Here is an 11,671-nt window from a genome sequence, read left to right as displayed (position 1 = left end):
GAAGTCTATATCTATCTCGATTCCTTTATACCTGTACAACCAACCGTTATCCAATAAAAGTTAATATACTCTGTTTGCAAAGCACGCTGAGTATAAAAATACCTTTTCAACGATATGTAATTAATTTATTCATTCATTTGTTTAAATAAAAAAAATTTGCACAATGAGATTTAACATCTTTTATAGTACAACAAAAAACAAAATTGTAATCAACTATATCAAATAACCAATAGACACAGGTGTAAATATATGAATAAAAATGTATAAATAATAATAATACTAATAGTAATAATAATAATAATATTAGTAATAACAATAGTAATAATACTTATAATTGCAAACTTTTTTGTCCACCCGGTCTACTCACCACTGCCAAGATTTAAAGTCACCAGGTCCGGATGGGATCAGTACATTCTCAGTTACCTGTCTGTTAAACCATATAGCCCCAGCCCCATCCAACCTTTATCAGGCATCTGTACTGCTCAGCCGCATTCCAAACAGATGGTATGGAATTAAGGTGGTATTCGTACCAAAGCCTCAGTAAGTTTCTTCTAAGGGTATGGAGAAAATTTTAAGAAAATTTATATCAAACGACGCATTGACGACCAACGGATTGTTATTTTGTTTATTCGGGCAACTAAATTTTTCATAATGTTTAATTAGATTTTTTTAATTTACGGTAAGATAATTAACCGAATACTTTATTACAGCTAATAGTTGAAAAAAGAGCATTAAACGTACTTTACAATTCTTATTTTTTTCATAACATTAAAAAAAATTCAAAACCCGGAGACATCGGGATTACATACTAGTATATATTTAACTCAAGTTTATGCATATATGAACTTGTAATAAGTTAAATTTTAAATAAGCATAATATTTAAGAGAAGAGGAAATAAATAATCATGCCGTGAGTTTAATCGCACAAAAAAGAAAGATACACATAATTTAGATTTATTCCTTATCTTGTTTTTGAGTCACATCCATATTTTTATTATGAAGCTTCAGCATTTATGGTGCATCTACATAAACTCGATCGCCCACATTCGTACGACCCTCAGCAGCAGTAACAGAAAATCCTAATATACGTGCATCCAATTTAGTCATTTTGCCCTTTTTTACTTTCTTCTGCCTTCCCTAGAAGAAATTAAATAAAAGTATTAACGATATGTTATATAAATATTCATATAATAAAGTAGACCAGCAGAGGTTTGGGTTTTAGTATCTCTCATTTTTGTAATGAGAAAAATTAACTTAACCCAAAGTGCTTTGTAGTAATATTTTAAAAAAATTACAACAAACTTTTGGAAACTTGCATTTCTAGTCGTCCTATATATGGGACATTGGGCGCATAGCATACTGTCAACCATTTTTACAGAATTTATAAAAGGGTTTTAAAAAGTCCTTAATTAATAATTTTGAAACAAATATTGAGACATTTGTGGTACAAAATATAGTTTCACAGGTTCCCTGAGAACCTATAAATATATCAGAAATCTCAAGAAATATTCATCTTGCAGATCCTTCATTTGGTAATCCAGATAAAATTGACATACTTTTAGGTGCTGACATATTCTTTGATTTATTAAAGGAAGAGAAAATTAAGGTTGGAAATGAAAACTATCCTTTCCAAAATAGTATCTTAGGGTGGCTAATATATGGATCAGCTAGCAGCAAATCAAGCTTAGTACACTGCGGCGTTGTTACCAACTCTGACAAAAAAATAAGTGACCAATTAAAGAAATTTTGGGAAATTGAATCGATGGAAAATAATGATGTTTGAAAAACCACAGAAGATAGGGCATGTCAGGAACACTTTGAAAATAGTTTCGAACTCTAAGTTTAAAGTAGGTATCCCATTAAAAGAAAAAAATGTTAGCATAGGGGATTCATCCTTGCGGTTTAAAGGAAATGATGAATTGAGAACTCAATACAAACAATTCATGGATCAATATAAAAACCTTGGATATATAGTTGAAGTAAATATAAATCAACTAGATACGAAATATTACCTACCACACCATTGTGTTCTAAGACCAGATAGCAGTACAGCCAAACTGAGAGTAGTGCTTGACGCCTCATGTAAGACAAATAAAAACATTTCCTTAAATTCAATTATGCATACTGCAGCCAAGCTACAAGAAGATTTATTTAACATTTTGCTAAGATATAGAAAAAATGCATATGTCTTAACTGCAGATATTGAAAAAATGTTTAGACAAATATGGATTCGACAAGAAGATGAAAAATGCCAATTAATTTATTGGAGAGAAAGAGAAAATGAACCATTGCAGACATATGCTCTCAAAACGGTTACTTATGGAACTTCAGCTTACTTAGCTGTTAAATCTTTACACAAGGTTGCAGAAAAAAGCAAAACTAATATCCAGAAATATCTGACCGGTAGAGACAATCTAAACGAACTTAAGTCAATACAACAAAACATTAAAGATATTTTACTGAAGTGTGGTTTCAATCTTAGAAAATGATGTGCTAAAAACATAGAATTTCTAAAAAATATTCACATCAATGACAAAGAAAATCATTTATAATTAAATAAGGAACTGTATAATGATGTGAAGGTCTTATGTGTACACTAACAGTCTGTAAACACCTTGTTTGTTGATTAAAAATAAATTAAAAAAATAAATAAATAAATGTAACTGGGATTGCAGCAACACAATCACAAAAAGAAATATTTTATCAGACATCTCAAAATTGTTCGACCCATAGGGTCTCATTAATCCAGTAACAGTCACTACAAAAATCTTACTTCAAGAACTGTGGAAATCGAAAACAGATTGGGACAAAAAACCTTCTAATGAAATAATAGACCAATGGAAGAAAATTACAGAAGAGCGACCACTTTTAATTCAGTTAAAAATACCACGACGAATTCTTTATAACAACCCTTCAACAGTCGAATTACATGGTTTCTGTGATGCATCTATGAAAGCTTAAGGAGCAGTCGTTTATGCAAAATCCTGGAAAACGGAAGGCACAAAATACATAAACATTGTAGCTGCAAAATCCCGAGTTGCACCGATTAAAGTAGTCACACTGCCACGATTAGAGCTTTAAGCTGCAGTGCTCTTAGTAGAATTAATGCAAAAGGTCTTAGAAAGTTTAAAAATAAATTGTTCTTTATATTTCCATACAGATTCCACAATTGTGCTTAGCTGGTTGCGGCTTGACCCTGGGCGCCTTCAAATATTCGTCTCCAACACTTATATTGATAATTGGAAGCAGATATCTTCAAAACAAAACCTAGCGGACATTATCTCCAGAGGTGTGACATCTGGAGAACTTATAAATAATGACCTGTGGTTAAAATGACTTTAATCCACCAAAAGGATAAGTACAGAGCGATGCAAATCATCAACCCAGGAGAGGTAAATATACCGGAAATAAAAAAGACTAAAATAGTTTCAGTTTTAGTAAAGTTTAAAGTTACTTAATAAAAACAAGCAGATACCAAAAAGTTCAAAATTAATCACGCCATCTCCAGTTTTAGACAATTATGGCATAATCAGAGTAGGAGGCAGATTACAAAAATTGTACAATTACAGAAGATTCGAAACACCCTATCTTACTGTCGTATGAAGATGAATTCGTCGACTTTTAATGACATAACTCCATCAAAAACATTTGCACGTAGGCCCATAGGGATTATTAGCAATAAGTAGACAACAATTTTGGATACTGCGCGGCAGACAACTATGTAGCAGGTAAAATAGTGAGTAAATATTGTAAAGCTAATCCTCGACCGTTACATCAACTGATGGGAAATTTGCCACACGATAGATTAATGGATACACGACCTTTATATAGCGTAGGAGTAGATTTCTTAGGTCCAATTAGGATTCATCATAAAATAAGAGGAAAAAGAGCTTACAAAGCTTATTTCTGTGTGTTTGTGTGCTTCGCAACGAAAGCTGTCCATTTGGAAATAGTTTCAGACTTAAGCTCAGCAGCGTTTATAGGAGCTCTTAAAAGATTCGTAGGGAGACGAAGTTGTCCAAACAAAATATATTCGGATAATGGCATTCATTGGAGCAGCCAATAGTCTTCACGATGTTTATAAGCTTTTTGACCAAGAGCACCTTAAAAACGAGCCCACGACATACTGCAACCATGTAGGAGGGCTATGGGAAGCCACTTCTCACTACACTCCACTAAATCAGTAGAAAAGCATTTCTTCACAGTAATTGAAGGTACAATGAGATTTATGTAAATGTCAACTTTAATGACACAAATTGAAGCCATGCTAAATTCATAAGTGGTCTTGAATTGTCTGATAACCACAACGATCTTCAAGTGCTAACTCCCGGGCACTTTTTAATAGGTGAGCCGTTAGCTATAATTATTGACAACGAGAATAAGTTATCATGGAATTAAAGACCAATGGAAAGCTGTAGAAAAAAATACAAAAGAATTTTGGAAACGCTGCAATATTCATTATTTAAGCGAATTATAAAAAAGAAATAAATGGAGAGAGCCACATAAAAATATTGAAATGGATACTTATTGCTCTTCAAGGTAGAAAATATTCCACAACGCAGTGGAGAAGAGGACGTGTAATTAACACCATATTTGACCAAGACGGCAAATGTAGAATGGTAGAGGTAATCACCAACAATTGCATATCGAAATAATCGATACACAATATTTGTCCTTTTCCTACCGAAGAACAAATAACAACAGAACCCACAGTTGAGAGTTAAGGCTCCATTACTGATACTTAGCATAGACTTGACTTGGCTTGCGAACTGTCACTTACAGTTCTGTTAAATGAACATTGCATGTTACTGATTACTCAAAACTTAACTTGACTTAGAAGTCTGTTGAATTTTGATTTTCTATGTAAGTTCTAAGTGACGTTTACATTTTGAGATGCCATTTGTATGTTTCCATTTCATTTTGACATTTTGTCATACAAATTGACATTTATTTAAAAATAAATTTCAACACTGATTATGATGCCAGATTTTATGCGCCAAGTGGAGTATAATCGTGGCTAAGTTGCCAAGTTTACGCCAAGTCAAGTCAAGTCTATGCTAAGTATCAGTAATGGGGGCTTAATGCACAAATAAAACCAAGGCGGTCGGTTCGGATAAAAAATAAAAAAAAGTTTAATAACATTATTAGGAATTCTGTTAATCTTACCATGCATAATATTAATATTGACTATGTTAAGAATAGCGCAAGAATATTTATAAAAAAAAGTGGGCCTGTAGCGTTAACGAGGACTGCTTGGGATACAATTGTCCACGTAGATATGAAAACGTACACAAGGGAGAAATATAAGATTCGAAGTTCTTTAGAAGTCTTTTCGAAATCGAGCATTGCCGAAAATCCAAAATTTGAAAACTAAATATTTGGCGGCCACCGTGGTGTGATGGTAGCGTGCTCCGCCTATCACACCGTATGCCCTGGGTTCAACTCCCGGGCAAAGCAACATCAAAATTTTAGAAATAAGGTTTTTCAATTATAAGAAAATTTTTCTAAGCGGGGTCGCCCCTCGGCAGTGTTTGGCAAGCGCTCCGGGTGTATTTCTGCCATGAAAAGCTCTCAGTGAAAACTCATCTGCCTTGCAGATGCCGTTCGGAGTCGGCATAAAAACATGTAGGTCCCGTCTGGCCAATTTGTAGGGAAAATCAAGAGGAGCACGACGCAAATTGGAAGAGAAGCTCGGCCTTAGATCTCTTCGGAGGTTATCGCGCCTTACATTTATTTATTTTTTTAAATATTTACACATTGAGCAAAACCACGATATCATCGCTCTCACGGGGAGGAGGATGCAGAGAACTTTGCAATCAGTCCTACCATTCATAGGTTCGGTATATTATTCCCTGTTCGGTCTACTGGACGAAGAGCATGCTGACCTGCTGACAGAAAAAATAGAAAAGGCAAAAGACAACGAAAAATACCTTCTTGGCTTACTGCGAAATGAGTCTTCTGTCCAAGATGTCACCTTAGATGTACTCAAAAGGCAAAATCAGGTTCACGGAGACAACTTTAAGTTGATTGAGACTTTAATGTATGAAATAAGGGCAACAATGAATAGGCACTACAGTTATGACGACACTCAGTGAAAATACGGTAACATTTGAGTTGATGCAAAGGACATCAGAAGCGTGCTATGGAATTGTAGAGGTAACTTTTTAGAATCATATTACCTATGAAGAAATTCCAAGAGCAAATAAAACTGATATACGAGAACATCGACCAAGGCCTGGAGCTGACAGATACTGACCCGTTAACACTTGGCCACATTGTAACTACTACCGCGAAAACTACTAAGGATTATATATTAGTCAATATAAAAATACCTTTGCCAAGCAGGACTATACTTGAAGCTTATACTATTTATCCTTACCCCACCATACATGATGGATATTTTGTGAGTATAAAGGTAAACAGTACTTATATCCCATTGGACAAAATCAGGACAATATTTTATGAAATGAACAACGAAAGGTTCAATCTATGTCAACACATTTCAAAGCTGACTGTATGATCACAACTGCATCCTATCTTTAGGATAGGAAAAATGCAAAATTGTGAGATGTCCTTAGTGAATGAACAAGGAAAGCTGCCAGCCAGCTGCGAAATTAACATAATGCCTCTTCAAGAGTACTGGGTTCAGGTTCAGTTACAATCATCAAACTCTTGGCTATCCTCATTGCCAAAAAAGGAACAAGCAACATTGAATTGTAACGGTAGCTTGGAAGACCTTGAATTGAGTCATCAGGGCATTGTTCGATTAGACAGCGACTGCAAATTAAACACAACGAATGTCAACCTTTGGGCATATGAAGCAATTAGCATGCTTGCTGAATTTGAAACACCACAGACCAACATTACCGAACATCTGCCACCTGTAAAATTAATTGAACTTAAAGGCACCATCTAGGTATTCAAAATACCTGAAATACCTAAAATAAAAACAATTCGAGGATTTCCGCTGGATTTGGATCGGCATCATATTGCACACTACGGCATGAGCACAAATCTTCACCTTCTAATCGCCGCAGGAATCGTCGTATTTTTTGCTTTACGACGCATGTGTAATCAAAAGGCGCACTTAATAATTGCATACACCTTCGTAAATTATAATTATATTAAAAGGTCCAAAAGAGAAAATAACTAAATAAATATCATGTTAAATTGTTAAAGTTATTAGAAACATTTAGTTTTGAAATGTAACCATTTCAACGTGGGCAATATGTTCAGAGTTCTGAACAGATCTTAAGGTTGTAGATGCACAAATGTATGTATGTGGGTACAATTCATGTATGAAAATATATGTATAACAATGTAACAAGAAATGCATTATAGGTATGCATATTTTGTAGATGTAAATTGTCACGAAAACGCTATCAGATAGTGCATTGTTTAATAGGACCAAACAAGATAGGACTCAAGTGTATTTATCCATTAGATAAGAAACACTTAAGTACATAATTTATTTACGTATGTAATAAAATTCATATAGACCTCCGCTGCTAAGGTTAGGATTAAGATAAGTAGGTATTTGTGTGTAACATAGATACTGTACATTAACATACACACACACATGTACATGTATGTAGCATACGATAGTTAGGGTCACGGTTGCCACACCATGTTTTCATTTGGGACCAAAATTCATCGAAAAAAAGGCCCAAATTTGTGTTTTATTTTATTGGTATATAAAGAGGTATACAAGAGTGTCGCATTCGTTGTAAGATATAAAACTTTAGGATGCTTCCATGGTTTCTTATATAAAATTTTACTAGACATAGTAAATACTTTGCCTTAATTCAAGGAACAAACAAAAATAAAATGTAGATCATGGTATTATATTTTCACATTTCTAGAATAAGTGTATGTCGATCACCAACCTACTGTTGTGAACCTAGTTTTGCTCACAAAGCTTTTAGTTTCAGTATTATGTTGTTGATTGCAATGAAATAAAATGTATAGCGCAGTTTAATTTTAGTAAGGAACGGTTCAAAAATTTGCGTTCTGGTCGAACTATGTGGAAAACTCAGTAGAGCATAAATGAAATTAAGCAATTTTGTTAGTGCCATTTCTATACATGCTTACTTTTTTTCTTAACGTTTAAACTTTATATCATAGCCTAGATTCAGTAAGTGTGAGTTTTGATACCAGGCCTCAGGGGTTAATGGGGTTCTGCTAGCACCTAAGGGGATAATTTTACACAAAATATTTCGTCAAAATCAAATCTCTTTTGCATTTGCAATATAAAAATAAAATTTTTTAATAGCATTCATTGTACATTTATAAAGTTATCCCCTTCAAGAAATATTTCTAACTTCCAGTTAAAATATTTCTTGTGCCAAGATACTTAGTTTTAAAGAATAAAATTAATAATATAATATAAATAAATATAATAAATATAATAAATATAAAAATAAAATTTTTAATAACATTCGTTGTACATTTATAAAGTTATCCCCTTCAAGAAATATTTCTAACTTCCAGTTAAAATATTTCTTGTGCCAAGATACTTAGTTTTAAAGAATCTTGCGTGGCTTAACCCAACAAAAGGCCTGGAATTCCTTGAACTCATTGAGCTGGGTGAGAAAGATTTAAATATCAAACTCTCAATATCTCTCGGCATGCTTGAATTAAGTAAATGGCAAGCACACTTAATATAAAATAAATTAGTTTCATTATTTTACTTAGTTTTCAGTTAATTAAAATTCACGCTTCATCAGTTGCAAGCCCTGTCAAAATTCTTAGAGGCGCACGTGCATTTGAAATACAAACTTCTAGCTATACTACATAAAAATCTTTCACTAAGTGTTTAATAACCGATCGAAATATATAGCAATTATTATTATAATTATTATAAAACAAGAGTTTTTTTTTTGATAAGTCGGGTACTTCATCAACAATTAACTTTTTAGTGCCTCGGCTAAACTATTTCCTAGATGAAATATCACTGTGCTAGCACATTTTATTGACTGAGCAATTTTTTGCGGTGAGAAATCCATTGAAGTTAATTCAAAATTATGTGTGGGTTAACGAATATGCGGAAAATCTTTTGGGAAATATTGTAAATTTTTACCGGAGTTAAAAAGAAATAAAAGTATCAAAATCATGGTAACTGCCTAAAAAGGACCAAAAAAAGAAAAAAAGACAGAAGAAAAAGGGACAGCGGACCAAATGGGTTTAGAAGGGACCATTTTTGGTCCAAATGGACCAAAGTGGTAACCGTGCTTGTCACTGTAACATTCACACATATTCATATACCATGTATATGCATGCTGCAGATTATATAATTTTATATCATAGCAAGGCGCATTTCATCATCTATTCTAAGAAATATAAAAGTTACATTAGGGTAGGTCGGCTTTATTGAGTAGGAAAATATAAGTATACATAAGTTACAGGTTACAGTGACTTCAACATTTTGTGAGAAAGTTTTTTTTTAATGTTTATTTCATATTTGGCACAATAGTAGCCACAACCGCTAGTGCTTAAACTTTTTTGCTTACATGTGTCTAATAAAAATCTGACTTAAAAGTACAATGACAAATTCTATAGTACGAGCATTCCTTGTTAAATCGCAAATTTTCGCAGATTTTCGATTTGCTCTCCTTATAAATTAGCAATGCCAATATATGTACTCTAAATATATCACACCTCAACGATCCCAAGAGGACGAATTTAAAATTATTATTAGCTTGAGAAAAAAGATGTTAAAAAAAAATTGGTATAGAAAAATTAAATAATTCTCAAAAATGTATTAGCAACCATTTCTTTATTGCTTCATATTAATTATCTGAAAAAATACAGAATGTTAATTTTTGTACATAGACTAAGCCTGTATCTGAAATAGGTATGTGAATATATATAAACTGGAGTAAATTTCCAGAAGAGAATTTAGGTCTAGCTTCTCTTCCAATTCTCGTCGTGCTTCTTTTAATTTATTTAATTGCCGAGGGGCGACTCCGCTTATTTCTAAATTATTGAAGTTTCTTGAACCCAGGATTTTTAGAGGAAGTGGAGCACGTTACGACACATAATATAGGGAAATCGAAATTGGAAAAATAACTGCGCACATGTCCCGGAAAACTAATTTATTTAGAAACTAAATTTTTTTTTTCGAATAAAGGTATTAAATTTTGTTTGTTATTTGAACAACAACTACCAAATAAAGTTTTTTTAACATTAAATGTTTTGCTGAAGTTTCACCTGACTGACTGCTGTCCCGTACAAAAGGATGGTTTTTTGCGATTTTTCACACACATATACAAATATTTGAAGAGTAGGTTGCTATTTTTATTTACACATGTACTCTACAACCCTATGCACTAAAAACTTTGTCTGAGATTGTTAAGTTTTTCTTTAGTTAAGTCCTAAAAATGAAAAAAATTTGTATGATTTGTTCCATACCAACCGTGGAAACTCCAGTAGCAATTATTTTGAAGAGTGGGTGGAACATTCTCAACATCGATGGGTGCTTCAATGCTGCCTCTATTCATGAAGACCTAGACGACTTTCCTCTAGAATCTGAGCTCTTTGAATATTGATTAGTAGGTCGCACTATTCCTTCTGACAGAAATTTGACCCGTGTTTGAAACCTTCCGTCTTTCGCCGAGTTTTTGGTAATATTTTAAGCTTTTCCTACACTCTGTGCCGTATTTTTCGATCGGGTAACAGCCCTGTAGCTTTATAGATCTTAAAATGTTTAAAGTTTTAGCTGGATATGAAAACATTTCGGAAAACAGCAAAGTCGATCGTCCTCAGTCCATTAATTAAAATCTAAATTGTTGTGTAAATGTATATTATTTCCTTTATATTAGGTCAGTTGAATGTTTGTACGCATTTTCAATATAAATCTTGCAATCGATTTTTAAGTAACTTCTCATTAAGCTAGGTGAAACTTCACATATAGGTTAGAACACCGAGACAATGCAACAAAAGGGGGGAAATCCGTTAGGTGGCGCACGGATCGAAGTAATTAGATGAGAACTTAAACCTGCTTTAAGGTACATACTTCGCGATGAGCTAGAGACTTGAAATTTCAAACGTGATTCAGAGGCCGATGTCCGTTTAAAACGCATAATAAAAAGTTTCGATGGGGACGCACGGATCGAGATATTTATAACAAATAAGGAAGTCTAAGTTCGGGTGAAACCGAACATTACATACCCAGCTGTACACTTGAAATACTGTTGTTGTTTGTTTTGTGTTACAAGGCTGCGCAATAAAACATATACATATTGTTCTATTCTGAACTAATTTTTCTTCGAGTTATGGCTCCCGAAACATAGAAAAGGGTCGGTGCCACGCCCACTTTTTTAAATTTGAAGTTTTTCCCATTTATTGTTATAAATCCAACTGTGAAATGAAATACCATTGATATAAAACTCTTTTTTGCAAAGATATAGCTTATTTTATTCGTCCACGACCCTTTTAAAAATTTTTTATATAAAAGTGGGCGTGGTCCTTAACCGATTTCGTTATTTTGTCTTCAAAGCATTCCTTATAGTAAAGGCAACCTCCCTGCCGAATTCTGTTACGAAAGGTTTAACGATATTTGATTTATGATTAATAATATTTGTAAAACTGATTTCATTACAAGTGGGCGGTGCCACGCCCATTTTAAAAAATTTTCAAATTTTTATCAAGTCTCAATATCAGTCCATACATC

At 33.4% G+C, this 11,671-nt stretch overlaps 1 protein-coding gene across 6 annotated transcripts in view; it reads right to left on the bottom strand.

The window, feature by feature from the left end:
• Positions 1–795: 795 nt before the first annotated feature.
• Positions 796–11,671, bottom strand: part of Gyf (GIGYF family protein Gyf) — a 955,717-nt gene continuing 944,841 nt past the window's right edge. For all 6 annotated transcript variants that reach the window (XM_067757906.1, XM_067757909.1, XM_067757905.1 and 3 more), the window contains one exon: positions 796–1,137. In XM_067757906.1, coding sequence (XP_067614007.1) covers positions 1,012–1,137 — 126 coding nt within the window. In that variant the 3' untranslated portion in view covers positions 796–1,011. The remainder of the gene's footprint in view (positions 1,138–11,671) is intronic.

The sequence above is a fragment of the Eurosta solidaginis genome, chromosome X, assembly GCF_040869045.1.
Source record: "Eurosta solidaginis isolate ZX-2024a chromosome X, ASM4086904v1, whole genome shotgun sequence".
Taxonomy (NCBI): Eukaryota; Metazoa; Arthropoda; class Insecta; order Diptera; family Tephritidae; genus Eurosta; species Eurosta solidaginis.
This window is presented reverse-complemented; position numbering and strand designations above follow the sequence as displayed.